Raw genomic sequence first — 21,834 nt, forward strand, 5'->3', positions numbered from 1 at the left:
TTAACAAGAGTTGTTGTGCTATTGCTCATGTTACTTGTTGCACTTATATCAACACCTGTGGAAAAGGAGGCATACACTTAGAAAAAAAATTCCCAAAAGGCAAAAAGGCTAAAAAGATGTGTGGGAAACTAACCCTTTAAATAATCTCTTTGGTTACCTTCCTTCAGTAATAGGTCTTTTTTTTTCCTGCTTTGCTTTGTAGATGATTGTCATTGTTGTAGTATGTATTATTATTCTTTTCCTAGCTGTCAAGGTACTCACGACATGTATCACTGTTTGCTCTAAGTTGACTGCTCCAAAAACATGTATAAAGTTTGTGCAACAATTTGATATAATTGATAATATAGCCTACGTTTATCCATCGTCGTATACCTCTGTGTTTACTTTGGTTGATTAATTAATTACTCCCCAATGAGAATAATTAGGCAACTCTTTTCCTAGAAAAAAGAAAAAGAGAGGAAGTCCTAGCACTGAGGGCCATGTTGGACAGGCAGCAACCACTCTGGCATCAAGGGACAAATATTTTGGTCATCACTGCTTTCTTTTGAAAGATTTTATTCAATCAAAAAAAGGAAATGATGGAAGAAATGTTCACATATTGAGGTATGGGGAAGTCATTCTGGCATATACATGATTTAAATTTATACTAACTAGAACAGCCTGTTTTGTGACCTATTAAATATACGTTGTACACCTGCTTTAATTGATAAAGAAAAGGCTGCATTGACCAGAAGTAAAACTGTCCATTTTAAAGATAAATAGTAAATGCATCCCTTCCTGGGACACCAGTGCTGGTACTCCTTTGATGGTAAGTCTCCTTTCCTAGGTGCCAGGGCTTTACTGACTCGCTATGTATGTGCTGATCTGTCTTTTCTGAAACCACGAAGGGATGTACTCTTGTCATGTTAGATGTTCTTTTTTCCAACAAGGTATAAAACTGTTCTGAAAACCATGTTTCTCTGGAACTATCGGAGACACTGTCTCCTGGAGTGTAGTCCTCAGTTTGGCTCAAATAAAACTCTCTTCTATGATTATTATTAATTGATTATTGATGATTTCTGTCAACAAAACATATCCCCAGACATTGCCAAAAAGGCTCCTGGGATGAAGATGTCCCTTCCCCAGTTAAGAACCACTGTTTTCTGCTGACCAATCATCCTAGTTTGCCTTGGACTGATTTGGATTTGCCAGGGATTTAGTGCTAAAACCAAGACAGTTGGGGACAAATTGGGATGATTAGCCATCCTACAAGTGGAATTTCATCTCCTGCTTAAATAAAGTCTGTTGTGGAGAGGGGCATTGTGTTGATAACATGGTGGTTGTCCTGGCAGTCTTCAGTTTCTCTAGATTATTTCTGTACCAAGCACATCTGCCCAATACTGCTTTCTTCCCCGCTCATATTTTTCAAGGGGTGTAGGGGAAGTGACCTACTTCACAGAGGCTAGCTTAGTAGAAGAAGACCAGAGAGAATGCTGTTGTGTGTGTGTGTGTATGTGTGTGTGTGAGAGAGAGAGAGAGAGAGAGTTGGGAGGGGCAGTTGGACGCTGGACTTTAGAGCCCATTGGTGCTGCCTGGGTAGGTGATATGCATGTGTGTTTACACCAGGAGTTAATGGACACTGGATGGGGGAAGGTTTTCAGCTCTGTATTAATTTGGCCTATGCCTATGAGATATGCACATTTTATTTGGTACAGTATTTTGAAATATTTTTATGAGTTATTCTGACAATTTAATCAAGGGTATTTCCCTGAGAGAAACAAAAGGAAAACCTCAAAAGTGGTTTGTTATCAGGATTATTTTTGCTGTGCTGTTGAGAATATATTTGCAATAGTAATAAAAATTTTGGTTGTTTGCTTATTTACGAAGCACTTCCAAAAATACATCATTTGTCACTCAGCCTTTTGCTCTTGATGTCATTCATTTGCCCATTTACAGGATGAAAATAAGTGAGTTCTGAAAGTGATAAGAGACCTGCTGAGGTCAAATGCAAGATTTTGTATCTGAATAACTGGACTCTGCCTCTTATGACTCCAGACCCCTCCAGGCTCTGGGAGAATGAGTCCTGCATGTAAGTTCTGAGTCTGGGTTGCTGTAAACCTAAATGGTAAAATGACAAGTGTAGGGCTTCCCTGGTGGCACAGTGGTTGAGAATCTGCCTGCCAATGCAGGGGACACGGGTTCAAGCCCTGGTCCGGGAAGATCCCACATGCCGCAGAGCAGCTGGGCCCGTGAGCCACAATTACTGAGCCTGCGCGTCTGGAGCCTGTGTTCCGCAACAAGAGAGGCCGCGATAGTGAGAGGCCCGTGCACCGCGATGAAGAGTGGCCTCCGCTTGCCGCAACTAGAGAAAGCCCTCGCACAGAAACGAAGACCCAACACAGCCATGAATAAATTAATTAATTAAAAAAAAAATGACAAGTGTAGACGCGGAGGGTGTGAATCATCTCTATTGCCGGGACTGTCACTATGACCGTGGCCCTTCCGCTTTCTCCGTCTTCAGCAAGTGGGAGGTTGAAGCAGGTTCTGTGAGGGTGGCGCCTAAGACCCCCAGTCATCTGGCACCAAGGCATCCTCCTTGCTGATATCTGCCTGTGTCTTCCTCTGTGCTCTTCGACACAGGTGTTGAGGGTGTGATTTGCTGTGTGTGATTGCATTTTCCTTGATTATGTAAACGGGTGGCTTTTGCCAAGAACTCTCCATGCCCCGAAGCTCTGAGCTTGGTCCCTCCCATCGGCTGACTTCATTTCATTTTTTTGGGAGGCGTATTTTTCAAGTTGCAGAGCAGTAATAACTGGCAGTGCCTCTTGGGCATACGGTACCTGGAGTTCAGGGACCCCCAACCCGTGACAATGACAGCAGATGAGTTGGTTTTCTTTGTGAATGGCAAAAAGGTAAGCAGAAGCTGACCTTTTCTCTGGTTTCCCTGATCCCCGGGAGGGATGTGTGTCCTCTGGAAAAGACCTGTTCTTGTTCTCTCTCTTTTGTGTTCTCCCTCATTTGTTCGCCTTCTCTCTTTCTCTCTCTTCCTTCAAACCTGTTGCTGCATTTGGGGTAACACTGGGGAAAGAAGACCTTCTCAGGGTTAGAACACAGTCAAGATACTCACAGGGCAAAGGGGTGATGGGGAGGGAAGCGAGAAGAAAGGCGTCTGTGAGTTCCACCCGTGCTACCTGCAACCTCTTCTCGGTAATAGAGACATTGGCAGGAAGCTGAGAAAGGTGGACAGGGTTCTAGGTGAGATTGGAGGTCGTCTCCGTTTCTGTGTTTAATCAAATGTATCCTAAGGCTCTTGTTGCTTTCTTTACCGAGAAAAGGAGCAGGAAGGTGTTTTCTTGCTAATCTCAGGGTATAAGATGTACACAGCTTTGCGTCTGATATTTCATCGGTGTAAATGTAACAGCTAAGTTGTGTGAGGACGTATACTGACATCTTGTGGCAAGCCACAATTTTTTATTTCTTAAAGGGCACGCTTCTCTCCCCGAGCCCTTCCACCCCACACTTAGTTATACATATAAATATTGCAAACCTCTTACTTTGATAAAAATTGCTCACTTGGATTAACTTCATTGGTGCACAGGGACCTAGGGAAGGTGGGGATGGGATAGGGCAGAGGGCGGTCTTATGAAAAGGGTACCAGTCCTTGCAGCACCGGAAGGGTGAGAATCTTTGCACATTTTAATGCAGGTGCAGGGAGAAGAGGGGGCAAGCACATCACATTGTCTCCACCGTCCACTTGCTCTCCCTACACAGGTGTTGAGGTGCTTGCGTCTGCTTCAGCCCCCTTATTGGAAAGGAAAGCGACAGTAAAAGGGTAGCCTTGGTTGCACATTGTGAATGGCCGTGTGCACAGTATGAGTGATTATTATACCCCGTCATAAGAGCAATTTTATTTGTTTTGCAACATTGGCAATTTTGAGTTGAGAAACTGGGTGACTTTGGAGGCAATGTTCAAGAACTAAAATGCATCTAGTGCTTAAATTGTCAGAATATATTTGGGTGACTAGCAGGGGAATTCCATGAGCCATCACAATATCAGTGCTCCCAGGACTGTTGGATTCAGTTTGAGTGGTATCACTGGGTGGCCCTGGGAACTGGGGTCAGCTGTGCTCTTCCAGGTGCAGAGCTGTCTCTCTGTGCCGACTTCTTTTCAGCATTGGTCTCTGGTAGCAAACTAAGAGGCAGGGCAAATCTTCCTTGTTGGTGGCTGTTAGACTTGCAGCCAAGAATTCCAACGACTTTGTCACATTCAGCAATTACATTGTAGAGATTTAAGAAACAGTCGTTGAATTGGCTTTCTCGACCCATTACTTACACAGTGGCATCTTCATGGCATTTTTCTAAGCAATTTTTATACTGGGTGAGCAAACGGATTCAGTGACTTCCAAGGAACAGTCTCACTCTAAGGTTTGATTATTTATTAAGCCAACAGTTCACATGTGACGGTGCAAGCTTCTGTTCTTCTTTGGGGACGGTTTGCTATGATGCACCGGATCTAGAAGCAAGCATTTCAAGGTGAATCTGGTTTGGTGAAAATTGTTTCCCCACGTATTTTATTTTCACCTTAGGAAAGCAATTTAAAATTTGTAGTTAGTATCATTACATCAAACCCTACTATCTCTTGAAGCTTCTACTACTACAGGTTTCTGTGATGAATATCAGTGCTTTTAATTTTATAAACACACAGACTTTTGAGAATCTGCTGGAAAGGTGGTGAGGCAATGCAAGGAGGGATGAGGTGAAAGCAGCGCTATAAAAACTAGACCAAGCAAGGGAATTCCCAGTCAAATAAAGACAGCTGTAAGTTTCTTCCCAATTCGATTCCCAAGATAATCTAGATCTTTTGTTACCAGATATTGTGCAAGGAGGTTACCAAAGAAGCTGTTGGTACTTAGTGACTCACTCTTAAATATGAGCTTCCTACTCTCCCTGTTTCAGGCCACTGTCCAGGATTCTGTCTTCACTCGCTGTGGTCCTGGAGAAGGTGTAAGATGTAAATGATCAAATACCTCGAGGGCCTTCTGTGGTGGTGACAGGCCTTGGTGACTATGGTTTCCACATCTGATCTAGAGTCAGAGTCGAAGGGAAAGAGCTGCCCAGGATTTTGGTATCACCGTAGTGATCGTCCTCTTGGAGGACAGGATTCTTGTTTTTCTGAACAGTCACTCTCTGGTTAGTGGAGATGGTGGCCCCGAGAGGAGTCTGGGAAGATTCGGCATGTAAGGTGCAGCTGAAGGTGTCCAGGAGTGACCCCCATGAGAAGCAGCAGTCAGTGATGAGACAACACTCACTCAGTCACTCAACCACCCACCTACCCATGTCGTCAACATTTACAAGCTCCTCCCAGGCCTGAGCCTATGGGACACATATGCGCTGGGGGAATACAATCTCTAAGACCAGGCACTTACCATTCGGGAGTTTATGAACTAGTTGGTAAAGTGGATTGTGATTAGGTAAGGTACCATATTCCAAAATGTATTTCAAAGAAAAGTATCCCCACCAGATACTCTTCTTAGATATTCTTAGACCACTTTGTATAGTGTTGGCACATAGTAGGTGCCCAATTAATGTGGACAGAATGAATGGATGAATATTAAAGCCCTGAGAAACCCTCTACTGAAGAAATTTATTTTTCAAACTTTGTACTTTAAAGGTATTTTAAATTTACAAGGAAGTTGCAAGAAGAATAAAAAGAAATATTAAATAGACTTGCCCACATTCAACACCTAACATTTTGCCACATTTGCTTTAACATCCTCTCTTTAAGTATACATACATGTGTGTAGATCTATGCATATAAATAGATATATAGATATATGAATACATAATTTAATATATATATTTATGCATGTAATTAATTGGAATAAATACATAAAGTATAAAATTTTCTTTCTGAAACATTGAGGATAAATTTCAGATATCAGGGACTTCCCTCATGGTCCAGTGGTTAAGAATCCTCCTTCCAATGCAGGGGATGCAGGTTCAATCCCTGGTCAGGGAACTAAGATCCCACATGCTGCAGGGCAATTAAGCCTGTGCACTCTAGATCCCATGCACCACAACTAGAGAGCCCGCTTGCCACAACTACTGAGCCTGCATGCTCTGGAACCTGCGTGCCACAATTAAGACCCAATGCAACCAAGTGAATAAATGAATAAATAAATAAGTATAAAAAATAAATTTCAGATATCATACTTCTCTATCCCTTAAACTAAGAATAAGTGTATTCTTACATAACCACAATCTAATTATAAAAATCAGGAAATCTAGTGTTAATATAATACTAGTCTAATCTATAAACTTTATGCAGAGCATTATTCCAAGTTTCCCAGTAAAGTCTTTATGGCTTTCACCCCCCAATCCCAGGATCCAGGATCATGCCTTGTACTTAGTTGTCATATCTCTTTAGTTTCCCTTAATCTGGAACAGCTCCATAGCTTTCCTTTGTCTTTTGTGACATTGATGTTTATGAAGAAAACAAGACATTATTTTTTAAAATGTCCCTCATTTTGAGCTTGTGTTGTGCTTTCTTCTAATTAGACTCAGAGTCTGCATTTTGGGCAGGATACCAGAGAAATGACATGTCTTTCTTGGTGGATTATATCAGGAAGCACATGTTATCAGTTTTCCCCATTATTTGTGATGTGAACTTTGATCACTCAGTTAAGGTGGTGTCCACCAGTAGTCTTACAATCTCCACTGTAAGATTACTTTTTTCCCTTTATAATTAATGAATAATCTGTGAGAAGATACTTTGGGACTATGTAAATACCTTGATTATCAAACTTTCATCTGCTAGTTGCAGTACCCATCGATAATTCTTGACCAGATCAGTTATTGTGCTGAATTACAAAATGGCCACCCAAAATGGCCACTAGTTGGTATTCTTCTGTCAGGAAGAACTTTCCTTTCTCTCCTACTTGTTTGTTTATTTATTAATGATCGGTTTGGACTTAAGAGTTTCAATTCTATTTAATGGTTTGTAATCCATTATTGCTATTATTTGTTTTGGTGCTTGAGTTTTACCAGAGCAATCTGTTTAACCCAGCATTTCCTAAGCTCACTTCCCCACAGTGTTTTTCTTTTAGAATACACATTTCCTTTGGGCATCCTGTTGAGAGAGGGTTCTGTGGAGTTTGCTAGGACAAACACTACAGCCATACCATGAGAGTGGTATGGTCATTCTCTGAGGAATTCAAGGAAGGTTGGACCACTTGTGGCTGGGGTGATAGGAAAGTGTTTGGGGTCTTCTAATAAGTCAAGATGCAGGTGAAAGAGGAATGGAATGGCCAAAGGCACAGGAGTTAGAAGGTTTAAGTTGTATTTTCACTGGAGTATGAAGACCAGCTTGGCAGGGAAGCAGGAGGGGGACAGGCTGAAAATGAAGACTGGGGACACATTGAAAAGGGTCTTGAAGGACAGCCTAAGGAACTTGGATGCTACCTTGAATATGTGGGAGGTCACTGAAGGCACTGAGCAGAGAACTGATGGGATATGATAAAAGGAGAGCAGCAGGGCAGGAGGAAAGGGAGGCAGGAGCCTCTTAGTAAGCTAAGAGGACCTTATTGCCATCTATGAGAAAGGTAATAAAGATTTTTATTTTGTGCATTTATGATTTCATTTCCAAGAGAAAAGAAACAACTCCTTGTGTGAAATTTGTAACCAGGAAAATTTGAACAAGCTGGACCTGTGGGGTGTAATCATAAAAGAAAATTAATTTCATCTTCCACTTTCCTTTAGACTTTATTCAAGGGTAAATTTTGGTAGTTTCATGACCTTCTGGATTACTCTTAGTGAACAAAAAATCCTATGACCAATTATAAGTTGCCAAACACAGTTTCATTTCAGGACAGAGAGGAGAGGGTAGTGAGAAAGTTCTTATTTATTAGGTGCTGGTGTAGGATGGCTTCCCACTGCTGGGAACCTTCAATTGCAAGTCTCATGACATGGTGCGGGGGGCTGTTTTCTCAGTCTGGCTGTTCTCCCTCAGCCTCCAGTTTTGGGAGGTCCACTCCACACAGACTCTGATGGAGGTCCCATCACCTCCTGTAGTCAGTCTTTCAGGAATGATTTAAACACCTCCAAGCAAGTTCTCTCTCTCATGTATAGCCTGTGCTAGGTCCATGGCACAACAATTTCACATCCTTTGCTCTTCCAAACTCTGGAAGTGCACATCAATCCTTACACTACAATTCTACCTCAGCTTGTCTGGTAAGACTTTCTCTAGCTTTTAGCTAAGCCAGACCACCATATGCCCTGCAGCATGTGAGCTTTACATGTAGGGCTATAGAAGCCCCTCATGAAGCTGGACGGGTGAGGCAGATACCTCCTCCTCCTACTTTAGGAAGATGTGAGACTCATAATACAGGTCTCTCTCAAGAAACTCTTATCACACATTCTCTCCCCTTAATCATCCCAATCACCCAGACCCTTTTAGGCTTGATGATGCATGAGGAGAAGCGAAACAGGTTTTCATAGATTTCCTTTGATGATTTGCATCTGGAACTGACACCACACGTCGTGGACAACATTTCTGCCTTACTGAACATTCTGTTCGTGGGCCTTTGGTTTGAGATTTCTCCTCCATTTCTAACCTGTGTTAGTGCTGTTGACTGTGATGACCCAACGCATACCACACTCTGCTATGAGCACAGGACGGCAGACTGGCCGTCCACCGCCTGAGTCCACCCTCCAGGATGCAAAGCCAGAGGTCTGCATGCCCCCGCTCCCAGCTGTCCCTGGCGTTCACTAATGTGCTCCAGCAGCTGGAAATGAAATGACTTGTTCAATTTGAAGGGAACTTTGCCTTGGTCAGCCCAGCACGGCCGGCGCCACACCTAAGTGCTCTGTGGTGGGTGCAGAATTTTAGAATTGCAGCGTGTCCGCAGGTACACGATTTGGCTTGCAGCTAATATGCTCATCTTATAGAATTAAGAAAAGCACCTCCGTTTTCATGATATATGTAGCACATCTCCATTAACTCTACAAATTCTTGGGTGAGACGATGGCTAAGTATACCTCTGATATAGTTTTCTTTGGTGTTTGCTTTTATAGGTGGTGGAGAAAAATGCAGATCCAGAAACAACCCTTTTGGCCTACCTGAGAAGAAAATGTATCCTGACTTTGGAGCTGGGGTGAGGGAGAGGGGGCACTTGGGGACTCATTCTCTGGGCCTTATGCCATTTGCTAGTGACTGGTCTGGAGGCCGTGAAGTGCAGAGGAAAGAGCACTGGGTCAGGGCTCTGGACCCCTGTGTCTTAGTTGGAACTCTGCCACTTGGCAGCTGTGTGACCCTGGGAAGTCATTTGAGCCTGGTGGGTCTGAAATTCTCAGCTGCTGAGTAAGAATATGATTCTTGATGTTCTTCAAGTCTCCTGCATTTAAGGTTCTAGTAATGCCAAGGTTTTATCCTGGGCCTGTAAAACAAGCAGCTCCAAAAGACCCTCCTTAGCTCTGGCAAGCTTCATGGTCATTCCCCTCCCCCCACCCCCAGGAGGAGCAGAGCCTGCCTCAGCAGACCTTTGTTAATACATAAATGGGCTTCCCAGGCAGGGTTTCTAGCTCTGTGAAGGTGGAGGGAAAGTCAGGGGAAAGGGTATTTTTTTGGGAAAAGGATGCCTGAGGTGGGAATCGTGTAGAGGTACCATCCACTGTGGGAAGGGCAGGCACTGGGAAGCATGGGGTGGGGGACTCCTGAGCGGGGTTGGGGTGCTGCTCTGCTCCCAGAGTGGGGAGGGCTTCTGTAAGATCCCCCATCCCTTTTGTTCTTTCCTAGTAGGAAAGTATTCTGAGGCTCTGGAACAAAACCAACAGTAAAGCTAGAATAGGAGCCAACATTAATGGGCACTGACTACATATGGGTGGAGTTCAAGGTGATTTATGTAGGCTCTCTCACTGATTCACAGCGATCCCTTTAACAGAGGAGGAAGTGAGGCTGGATGTGTTAAGGGACACACCTCTCCCTCGTGTGTTCTGGGCAAATGCTGGCAGACCTGGACTGAAGCCGGGAGCCATGCTCTGAACTTCCCACCCACACTGGAAACTCTCTAGGGGTCTGTTGTAGAATGACACCCATCCTGACCTCTGTCAATAAACCCTGTGGCTCCCAGAGGCAGGGATGTCTGGTGGCTCCTTGCAGTGACATACTTTGGAACAACAAAGGATCGTTTCAGCACCCACAGAAGCCAGCCTGGAATCCATGGCCTTGCCTCTGGTTCTTTCACCTCCTATCAGATAGCAGCTGGCTCTAGTGTACTTTGCCCTGGATCTTTGACCTGGCGGGGGCAGGTCTGGAGGTTCACAGCACATGGACCTGATGGCGTTCTTTGTAGACCTGGAGTCACTCAGTGGGATCAGGGGACTGCATGGGACTCCATTTCCAGCCCATCTACCTGGGTGGTCTGGAAAGAGAGGCTCACTCTTAGAGATTGTTGACGTCAATTTTAGATTTCTAATACAGTTTTGAAGACCTGACAGCCTCAGAAATTCCTGATCATAGCAGTTGGCTGGTTTAAAGGCCAAATCTCAAATGAAATCCAAACCTGAAAGTTGGCACGTAAATATGAAGTCCTCATGGCTTGCTGTTGCCTGTGTTGAGAGTTGATTTGTGGGAGTTCCAGGCAAGAGAGAAGACCCTAGCCTTGACTTCTACCCTGGCTTCCAGAGGATGCCCAGGTTAGCAGAAGACCTCTAGACTACTTTGAGCTGCTTCCATTTGTCCTCATGTGCCCCTAGATTGGTCTAAGCTGCCGATCTCATACGTCCAGACTAGTGAAAAGAATAACTTGAGATCTAGAGATCCCTCCCCAGCTGTGCTTTAAAAGAGGCAGCAGCATGGTGGAGGAGGAGTCAGATGGCCATGTTTGTGCCCTAACACTCAAGGTAACACAAGTGACTGTCACCTTGCAGGGCGCACATTACATCTTGGGTCTCAGTCTTCCTCCCTCCCTTCCTTCCTTCCTTCCTTCCCTCCTTCCTTCCTTCCTTCCTTCCTTCCTTCCTTCCTTCCTTCCTTCCTTTCCTTCTTTCTTTCTCTCTTTCCCTCTCTCTCTCTCTTTCTCTCTCTCTGTCTTCCTTCCTTCCTTCCTCCCTCCCTCCCTCTCTCTCTCTCTCTCTTTCTCTCTTTCTTTCTTTCATCAATTCCTGCCCTACCTGCTAACCACATTATTGTGAAGATCAAACGGGTCCGTGGGTATAGCTGCTTTCCAAGTAGAAGATGCTGTATCATTGTTAGTTATTAATTTTATCTTGAAATTAGGGAAGTGACCAGGGATAATAGCCTCAGCTCCTTCCATCTTCAGTAGGAAGATAGATGGCCTGGAGGCCTGTGGACCTGAGGGAAAAGCAGCAATGGAGCCTGTGTGTCCCAGGGAAAGAGGCCACCATAACTGCTGTTCTCCGGAATAGCCTATTAGTAAGGCACTTTTCAAGCACAAAGTATCAGAGATTTTGTTTCCCCCAATATATAAGCGGTGGCTCCAATATTGGTTTCTGACCTCAAAAATATCTTCATTTAAATTTCCATTCACATATCCTATGGGATGGATATTCAGAAGCCCCTGGTCCAGCCTTAATTTTGGTCCCTGGACTTCATCAATCCAAAAGGTTCGGCGGGGGGATGAGGGAAGCTGAACTCAGCAAGTCCCCTGCTGGCCTGAGTGGCTTCCTTGCACGACCAGCTGGGGTGATGTGAGGTCTGCCCCACGTGCCCAGTCTTTGAGGTGCCTGATTTACCTGCCCAGTGAGGCCACAGGGTTGGGGGACCGTTAAGACCACACCTAGAAGACCTTGATCCCAAGAAAATCTCCAGGATTAGAGAGCAGTGGAACTCCAGTCCCAGGGGATGACACGTGGGTGCTGGTGCCTTTCCTTTTCTGTACAGTGGAACTGGCCTCATTCCCTGCTTCTCCGGGATGCAGGGCAGCCTGTCTGAATGGGAGGCCGTGTGGGTCTGCTGCCTCCCGGCTTGAGAGGCCTGAGCCTGTGTGTGGACGAATGGCTCTTCACTCGGAGCTCAGTCCAGGCATTTCCCAGCAGCCCAACAAAGACTTTTTTTTTCCTCTGAGTTCATATTCTTTAACCCTTGACCATCCAGTGGGGCTGAGAGGGACAAAGCTGGGCTGCGGAGAAGGCGGCTGTGGGGCTTGCACGGTGATGCTTTCCAAGTATGATCGTCTCCAGGACAAGATCATGTATCCTTTGCCTGCTGGCTGCTGGCCTTTGAGGACTATGACGCAGGGGTCAGCTTTTGTGTGAGTGTGCGTGTGTGCGCATGTGTGTAAGCTCCTGCGTTTCTAAGTAGGCTTTGGTCATGAAGAGGGACATTATAGAATGATGTCTTAGGAAGTATCTTCCTGGCTTATAAATATGGACAAGATTCTGAACTGCTGAAAAAAATCATCTTTTTAAAATTCAGACTTATATCACATCCCATGAAATCCTTCAGTAGGCCTCCATTGCCCCCAAATTGAAGTCCAATCTTTTTGTTCAACGTGTGAGGTCCTTCAATTTTCCCCACCTTTCCTCTCCAGTTTTCTTTCTCTTCGTGGGTCCAGCACTCTGTTCATGCAGAAACAATTGTGAACTACCAATGCTCCATGCCCATTCATTTCTTGGTCTTTGCAGAAGCTGTTTCCCGTCTTGAATATCCTTTTCTCAAGGACTTCTCTACCTGGCTAACTCTTACTAGCACTTTAGGACTGGGCAAAATATCACCTCCTCTAGGAAGGCTTCCTTGACCTCCCAAGATTGGGTTAGGTGCCCCTTGTCTCTGCTGGTCCCATGGTGCCCTGTGCATAGCCCTCCTGAAACACTTACTGTAAAATATTTAAATTTCATCTTCACACTGGCTTCTGTTTTCCTGAGTTGAAGGCAAGCTATTAGAGAACAGAGATTCCATCTTATTCACCTGTATTTCCTCAGCCCTCGGCAGGAGTGCCTGGCACTTGGTTGGCCTTCAGTAACTGATGTTGTCTGTATGAGTGAATGAGTGATGCATAAAGGGATGGATGTGGGGAAGCTATGTCTAAGGGGTTGGTGTCCCATGTCACCTGGGGATTTCCCCTCCCTCTCCCCACAGAGGAATGGGAGAAATGGAGGTGAGTGAAAGCAGAGAAGCAAAAGTGACAGGACGTTCTGAAATTGAAGTGGCTAAGGACGGGCCCTGCAGAGAGAGGAGCACACTTTGGGCCTGGAAACTGCCAGAAGCTTCCTCTTGACTCAACCTCCAGTGTCGGGCTAAGAGGCAGCTGAAAGAGACCCTGGCTCCCATGCGCCGGCTCAGAGGCCTAGGGCGCACCGATGTCTGACTCCACAGGACGCTGGAGGGGCTCGGGTGCAGAGTCTTGGGTAGAGAGGTGAGGACACCTGTAGAAAAGACAAGAACATAATGTAGTGAAGAGAAGTGACACAGGCATCACAGATCTCCCAGACCCTGCACTCAGGTCTGCTCTGATGACCTGAGTTGTCAATGGAATGACCTTAATCTGGGTTCCAGTCACTTTTCTGCCAATGCCTGCCTGGCCCCCATTTGCTCCTTGCACCATGTTGCCGTGACAACTGTGGAAGGAATCGGAAGTACCAAGACGAGGCTGCATCCTGTGCAGGTAACCAGAGGCTCTTACCAAGGCTGCAGACTTGCTCTGGGTTATTGGGCTGAGTGTCACTGCCCAGGGCAAAGGTGGCATTCTGGCCCAGCCACCTCCCCAGATCCTCGTGGAGGTGAGGGGATGGCTGTGAGGCAGAAAGTGGAGGCCCCCGAGCCTGAAGCTCCCTCCTGTGTCTGGGTGAATGGTGACATTGCATGCCCCATGGGAACCAAGAGGTCAACTGGATCTGGTGGCTGGTAAGTCCAGCTGTGTCAGAGCTGGAGGGAGGAGGGGCAGGGGAACTTCCTCACCTTGTGCCCGAGTGTGCTTAGGAAGCCCCCTTGCCGTCTCAGATTGAAGATTCCAAATGCTCTGTGCCCCTTGATAAAAAACCCACCTACTCCCTGCTCCCTCCAATGGTGATTTCATTGCACCCCTCACCTTCCACCCACGGATCATATAGACATGGGCTCATTAAAATGGAGGTTAGCAAGGGCTGAGTCAGAGAGCAGAGACACATGGGTGTCTGACCAGTGCTTTCTCCCTGATGGTATCAGGCACCTGAGGATGAAGCGAAATTGGGAACACTTTGGGGAAGAGTGGGCAGTAGTCTGAGGGGTTTGTGGAGAGAGAAAGGATGCTCGTAGACAAGGTGGGATGGAGCCCATGTGGGAGCAGAGCACAGTGGGAAGGAAAAGCCACTGCTTCCGGTGCTTACGTTTAGAGAAACTGAGGCAGGAGGTCCTTAGGAGACTGCATCACGGAAGGTGCCTGAGCCAGGCCCTTTTCTTAATCTTCCCTTGACCGTGTCATTCAGATCCTGCCACCCTTGTGCCCCTTATGAGAGTCTGGAGCCAGGGTCGCCGGTTGAGCAAACTAATTACACTCCCTGGTGGGAGCATCCTGGGCCAGTCATGTGGGGTCAGAGCGGGGTGGGGTGGTATTGCTTCACTTCCGTGTCTTTGCTTCCTAGGCAGGAAAAGGGCAGATTACTAAACTTGTCCAACCTGCAGCAGATGTGAGAAGATTAATGAGGGCTTGTAATTTTCTTTGAAACATAGATGAAAGAAAGAATGAACCGTTTAAACACAGGGATCATATGCATACAATCAGGCGAAAACCCTCTCTTTCCAATGGTACAGATCCTTATTCCTGACGTACTTCTTTTGGCTCCAAATAAGCTGTAGATTCCACTTCCCCTTGTCCATTTATGTTTCTCTCTTGGCTTCTACGACACCACACTTTCCTCATTTTCCTCCTGCCTCCACGCTTGCACCACGTACAGCTCTTCCTCGGCTCAGTCCCTAATTGCTGCAGCACCCTGGGCTCTGGCCTGGGTCCCATCCCTTCTCCACCTTCACACTCTCCCGAGGTGAGTTTAATGCCATCTACATGTGAATGTATCATATTTGTATCTTCAGCTTCGACCTCTCCTCAGAGACCAGACTCCTATTTCCAGCTGCCTACTTGAATCACTAGATGGATACGTCTAATCTCAGACTTAACAAAACGCTATTTCCCCCCCAACTTCTTTCTTCCCTGGTCTTCCTCCATCTGAGTCAGTGGCAAAAGCATCCACCCAATTGCTCAAGATAAAAATCTAGGAGTCACCTATGATTCTTTCTCTTATACACCACACCCAATCCATCCAGAAGTAGTAACTACTCTACCTCCAAACTTTACAATGAAATCTTCATCTTTTTTCTCTGTTTCCCCCATTAATGTTTGGTTCAAGTCACTATCCCCTCTTGCCTAGGCCATTTTGGAGTCCTGTTCCCCTGTTTCTTCTCTTGCCCCTACAACTATTCCCTGCCCAGCAGTTAGAGTGATTCTTTAAAAACACAAATTTGATCATATCAATCCCTGCTGAAATTCCCCTTAAAGGCCTCTCATTATCACACCCAGAATAACAATCCGGATCCCTAACCCTGGCTTATGAAGAGCTGCATCGACTGGCTGCTGCCTGTTCCCCCAGCTGACATCCCTTGTCCCAGGATTCCACCCACCCTGGCCTTTCAGCAGCTCTAGCACATCAGACTTTGGCACTGTCTGTGCTCAGAGCCTTTGCACTTGCTGTTCCCTCTGCCTGGGATACACTCTTCCCTGCTCCAAATTATGTCATTAAGTTCAACTCAAAGGTCACTTTTTCAGAGTGGCTTTTCTAACCACTCCAAATAGCCACTAGTCACGCTGGGTCATGTCCTCTTGTACTAATTCTCTGCATAGAACTGACCTCCACCTCAAATTTTCTTCTTTGTTTTTGTCAGTATTTCCCCTGCTAGGATATGAGCTTCATGAGACCAGGAACCTCATCTCCCTTCTTCACTCTCTGTCCCCAGTGCCTTTACCACTCTTGGTACATGATAGTTTCTCAGTAAATATTTGTCAAATGAATGACTATCCATGCTAGGCACTGGGGATACAACATTCTAACAATTTTACTTAATGTAAGTTCTAAGAGAGATTCCCAGAGATTAAAAAATAGTGTAGATGAGGAGAATCTCCTTGTAATAAAAATCTTGCAGGTTTGAATGAAAATTCTGTGACATTCAATGCTTTTAGTGAATTCTATATCGCACATTTCCCAATTCTTAAGTCCCCACCCATTGGACTTCAAGGATTGCCTTCACATAAGAATACAGCAGCATTCTAATTTGGAATAAAATGCATTCATTTGGTTGATTTTGGATTGTGGGGTAGTGTAGTTAAAAGAACCTGACACAGCTCTTGCATTCACCATGTGTGATCTTGCATACATCTCTTAAATCTCTGAGCCTGCTTCCTCCTCTCTCTAGTGAAGGGAGTGAAGGTTGAGAAGCCCCTCTGGCTCTAACAGTCGTTCTTTGAGGGGGCTGTCCTATTAATAACTCCCATGGGTTGACTCCCTCCTCTATGCCAGGGATGATGTTAAGAGTTTTACGTGAATGATCTCACTGAATCCTCTAAGTGCTAGGATGGTCCTAAACATATAGACAAGGCTTAGTGAGGCTTGGTAACCTGGCCAAGGTCACAGCCGGGAAGTGGCGGCACTACAATTTGACTTCACGCCGTCTGCTACCCTACACTGCCTGTCGACATGGGCTGGCTCCAGTTGAGTCACAAGGGAGCCTGGGAGGGGTTCTGCAACACAGGTGTCTACGTCATCTGCCCCTTTTAGGAGAGAATCGCCAAAAGCCACGGCTCCCAATGTGGGTTCTGCACCCCCGGCATCGTCATGAGCATGTACACGCTGCTTCGGAACCAGCCCGAGCCCACTGTTGAGGAGATCGAGGATGCCTTCCAAGGTATGGGCGTTGAGGCAGGGCCCGGGAGGTGGAGTGGCAAGTGGGGCTCTGAGGAGGGCAGGGCAGGGCCAGAGTGGGTGCCAGGAGTGGACCAGGAGTTCCAGGCACTGCCTTTTGAGGGAAAGGCTCAGGCCATCCCACCATGTTGGTTACGATTGACTGGAAGGTTGGTGCTTTCTTAATTTGAAGAACACTTGGGTGGTTTGGAGACCTTCTGGGGTCTCCTGCCTTAGCGACCATCTTCCTGAGGTGTCTTCCTGCTCCCACCCCGTGCTGGGATGGGGTAGCCATGAGTGGCCGGAGTGGGAGGAGATCGTTTGGGAAACCGCACAGAAGCTAATGACATGGCGTCTTCCCTTGCTGCTTCCTCAGAGCACGATTCTGCAGAGCAAAGGCCACATATGAGGAAGGAGGCCATGACTCTGAGCCTTGAGCAGGGACTGGCTTCCCACTTTGCCTTCTGTGAATGGGCCCAGATGGTTGGGTCTGGTATCTGTTCCTCTGAATTGAGTAGAGAAGGCTCCCCACTCATTCGATCCATTTCAATGCATCATTTATTCTGTCATTTATATGAAGTCCTATCATTTGTCAGGCACTATACAGGGTACAGGGGACACAGGGATGAAAGACACAGTCCCTCCTCTCAAGGAGTTCGTACTCTGAAGGGGAAGAGAGCTTATAATGTAGTTTGATAAGCTCACTGATAAAGCTATGACTAGGCACCATGGGAGGACTTAGGAGGAGCACCTGATTCAGTCTAGGCATTATAGCAAGGCTTCCTGGAAGAAGTGGTAGATGTTTTGAAATCAGGGATACAAGCAGGAGGAGGGTCATTCCAAGCAAAGAAAATCGAATATGTAAAGAGAGCATTTAACTGAGCTGGGAGCAAAGCCACAAACCCCTTAGCTGCTCCGGGGCCTGCGCTGACACTGCAGCTTTTTCCTTGGCCCACAGGAAACCTGTGCCGTTGTACAGGCTACAGACCCATCCTCCAGGGCTTCCGGACCTTCGCCAAGGTAAGTTGGGGCCCTGGGACAGCAACGGCCCTGCTCCTGAAGCAGTAACACTCAGGAATCACAGCTGGGAGGGATGCCAGGGGCCTCTGGGTTACAGAGAAAAATGGTCAGATGGCCCGCTGGCGGGTCCTTCTGCCGCAGGTACCTGGCAAGGGCATTGGGCTCTGCCGTTCTTATTCTTGGGGGTGGAGGGAGGTGGTGGTTCTCATCAATAGCACGGAGACTTTCCTTCCAGGGAAGGCCTGGAGAACTGGTTACTGGAACACATGCTGCCTAAGAGCTAATTTCCTCCAGGGCATTCGGGCTTGGCATCCTTCCTTGGTGACTGGCATGCTCGGCCCATGGCACAGGAGCTGAACGTGGCAGTTAATAACAACCCAGCCTGACTCAGCACTCGAGTCCCTCCTGCTTTCCTGTCCCGGCTGCTCTCTGCAGCTGGCACTCTGCTGGGCTTATGAAACTGCTAATTAGATCTTCAGACAGTGTGTGAACCCCTGTAGTGTTCATATAACGCTGAGTGAGAAACCACAGCTGGGGTGCATGGGCATTGATTACATAAATGCAGACACACACCTGTCATCTGGCAAGGAGGACGGAAGGCTAGCTTCTCCTTTCTTGGCTTAATCTCCCCAGATTTTACCTAATTTCCCAGCTGGGTCAAGTTGATCCTGACTCCAATCAAACTGTCTCGTCTCAATTTGATTCTGGGTTGAGGGGAGAGTCACAGACTCCTGTGCCTTTCACTGACTTTTAGAGTTGGCACAGTACAAAAAGGAGTATTGTGTCCAAATAGCCCAAAAGGGTGGAGATGGAGATGGAGCCTCTAAGGATGGAAAATGCCACATCCTGGTGAATGCTGTTGATGATGAGGAACCAGGAGGTACGGATTTAAATGAAAATGATTGAAAGCTTAGATTCAGAATCTGCAGACCTGGGTTCAAATCCCATTCCATCACTTAACTGACGCATGATATTGGGCAAATTTCCTTGTTTCTAAAATGGGGATTGTAATAATATCTACCTTACAGTGCTTGTGGAAAGGACTTCTTGTAAAGCTCTTAGGACGATGCCTGGCACTTCTTACATTTTCAGTAAATGGCAACATAAACTATGATGCTGGTACATTTTTTCCGTTACCCATATTTGATCTTCATGTATTGCTTAGGCTCCCCTGAGAACCAGGGATTGTTAATCTTGTGCATGTACTTATTTCATAGGAGGATTCTCAAAGAAATACAATCTGACCAGCTCTCCTAGTTTCTCCAGAGAGAAGGGCTTTTGAGTGTAGCTGACAATTATACTCCTTCTGTGGGTCAGAGTTTTATCATCATTTACACAGTTCCTGAGTCTATTGTGACACCATGGGAGGAGGTGAGCCGCACCCCCTTCACTCCAGCTGCCTGGCAGTGTACAGCAGAGCAGAGTAGAGCTGGATGTTCCAAGCAGGCAAAGTGACTGACGCACAGAATGTGCTCAGAAGCTCATGCATGTTACTCATTGGAGGCCCCCAAGGCCTTTATTCAGAGCCTTTTAATTGTTACCTTACACACAGTTCTAAAAAGCTCATCTATCTAGTTTTCATGGCCATAGCACACACCGGAAGAGGGTGAGGAGAGCATGCTATAGCGAGGCAGCTTGTTCACAGCAGGAAATGACAACGTTCATCTAGCAGCAAGGAAGGAAATGGGGGAACCCTAAAAATAAGCCCAGTAGTTTTAGCCTACTGAGAAAAGTGGAAATCTCACTGGGGAAAATCCCTAGCCTCATCCAACCGCAGTAGACCTTGAGGGCAGTGACACATTATTGTACGTTACAGTAATTTATGTCATAAACACATCAATGAATTATCGAGGAAAAAGATCTAAGTAAGAAAGTGCTGGCACTTTCATTATCTGAATAATCCACTTTTGCGAAATACATCCTTCCCCACAAGGACCAGGTGAGGGAGGCTGTTGTCTTACTGTACGCAGGGCCTGGTAATTCTCCACATCACTCCTCCAAAAAGAGAGATGTGAAGAGACCCTCTCCTTTCTGTCCAAAGACAGAGGGGAAGGGCAAGGTGGAGGTGTGGCGGTATAAGATAGACCGAGCCGCTCTGAGATCCAGTGGCAAAGCAGTGAATGCAGGAGGGGTCTGCACGCAGGGCAGGGGGGTTGAGGCAAGTCTGACAGCGCTTGCACGTTCTCAGAGGCTACACCTTCGGCCTCCTTGGCCCTCTGAGAACTTCCTCGGGGACGCTGGTAGGTGGTGACTCACCCTTTGGGAAACGTCGGCGTGAATGGTGTCTTCCGCGATTCACGTTCGGAAGGGCTACTCCCAGCCTGCTTCCCCAGGAACAGCTGCCCTGGAAATGTGTCCCAGGTCTATGCCTGGGAGTTCCCCCACTTTTTCCTCTTAGCACAAATCCACGATTCTGTAGTGTCTTCTGGGGCCCTGAGCTGAGACTCCTGCCTCCTTGGGCTAGATCAGTCAGGTGAACACACCCTTTCCCACCTTCAGTGCATTGGTTTTGGGAGGTAGCAATCTGGGCTCTATTCTGTGCTCCGCCATTGGCACCCCAAGAGGTTCTGAGCAAGTCCTTTCCCCGTAGGTGATGAGTCATCAGACCTGTACACATCCTCCAGAACAGGCCTGCAGTGAGGGGTAAAGAGTGGGAGCTTTCTGGAGAGAAGTGCCTGATAAGGAGTGGGAAGGCCATCAGGCACACTGGCCGGGCACACCTCTGGTCCTGAACGTCTTTGGCAGGAGCCCCACAAAGGCTCCAGTCTGGGAGGCGCCCAGCCAATTCCCATAGAACTTGATGGTTTAGAAGTAGAGGCATGAGGGGCTTCCCTGGTGGTCCAGTGGTTAAGACTCTGTGCTTCCCCTGCAGGGAAGGCAGGTTCGATCCCTGGTCAGGGAGCTAAGGCCTCCTCAGGAAGCAGCACTGAAGAGGAAAGGGGGCACAAAGAGATGATTTGATAAAATAGGACTAGCTTTTATGGAGACATTTTCTCATAATTAAATATCCCTGCTGCTTCCAGGAGAGGTCCTGTTTGTTTACTCTCAAGTTATTTAATCGACATTAACCAAGTGAATGTAGTTAAAGCAGAGGCCTTGCCTCTGTGCAGAGGCAAGTGGGATGGGGTCGGGCATCTGCTGCTCCTTTTGATGCTGGAATAGGTATCACACCCAGATTTCATTTGATAGTAATACTCTAGGTTCTTTAGCTTCTGTGAAAACTCTTTGCAAATATCTTTGTGTGAATGTTGGTCATCTCTCTAGGATGGTGGATGCTGTGGGGGAAATGGGAACAACCCAAACTGCTGCATGAACCAGAAGAAAGACCACAAGGTAAGTGGGTCCTTTTCAGCCTGGAAGCCTGAGGGCCAACCTCAGATCAAAGGAGCCAGTGGGCTCTCTCCACACTCTGGGCAGTGGTGGCTGGAAGAGGAAACAGTTACGCCCCAACCATGAGGGTGGTGAATGTATACATTAGCCCTGGATCCTCTGTCAAGACCTCCTTGTCCCTTCTTCCCAGGAGATACCAGCTCCTCCACCAGCCTGCTGGGGTCTGTGGATGAGCTCGCTTGGACAGAGGGCTAGGCCAGCCCTATGGGGCATTTCAAAGGAGGGGACAGTGTATCACTCATCTGTCCCCTTTTCCAGCAGGTCACTCTCTCGCCATCTTTATTCAACCCAGAGGAGTTCATGCCCCTGGATCCCACGCAGGAACCCATCTTCCCCCCAGAGTTGCTGGTAGGTGATGCCCCATGAGCCCCTGGAGACCTGTTGGGTCCCACTCGTACCCACTGGGGCCTTTGTGTCCTCCTTGTCCTGTAGGTTTCAGCCTGAATTTCCCTTCCTTTCTCTGACACCCAAACATCAAGTCCCTGAGCCACATACTCCCACAGGGACCCACACTTCTCTCCTTCTCACACGTGTCACTCTGAGGGAGTGGATCCCTTTGGC

At 46.9% G+C, this 21,834-nt stretch overlaps 1 protein-coding gene across 1 annotated transcript in view; it reads left to right on the forward strand.

The window, feature by feature from the left end:
- The first annotated feature begins 2,849 nt into the window (after window positions 1-2,849).
- XDH (xanthine dehydrogenase) overlaps window positions 2,850-21,834 on the forward strand; it is a 59,761-nt gene continuing 40,776 nt past the window's right edge. Inside the window, exons 1-8 of the mRNA XM_059942928.1 lie at window positions 2,850-2,891; window positions 9,052-9,109; window positions 12,092-12,188; window positions 13,493-13,601; window positions 16,741-16,867; window positions 17,822-17,883; window positions 21,148-21,216; window positions 21,535-21,621. Of these exons, the coding sequence (XP_059798911.1) occupies window positions 2,850-2,891; window positions 9,052-9,109; window positions 12,092-12,188; window positions 13,493-13,601; window positions 16,741-16,867; window positions 17,822-17,883; window positions 21,148-21,216; window positions 21,535-21,621 (651 nt within the window). The remainder of the gene's footprint in view (window positions 2,892-9,051; window positions 9,110-12,091; window positions 12,189-13,492; window positions 13,602-16,740; window positions 16,868-17,821; window positions 17,884-21,147; window positions 21,217-21,534; window positions 21,622-21,834) is intronic.

This window comes from Balaenoptera ricei, chromosome 13, assembly GCF_028023285.1.
Source record: "Balaenoptera ricei isolate mBalRic1 chromosome 13, mBalRic1.hap2, whole genome shotgun sequence".
NCBI classification, from domain to species: domain Eukaryota; kingdom Metazoa; phylum Chordata; class Mammalia; order Artiodactyla; family Balaenopteridae; genus Balaenoptera; species Balaenoptera ricei.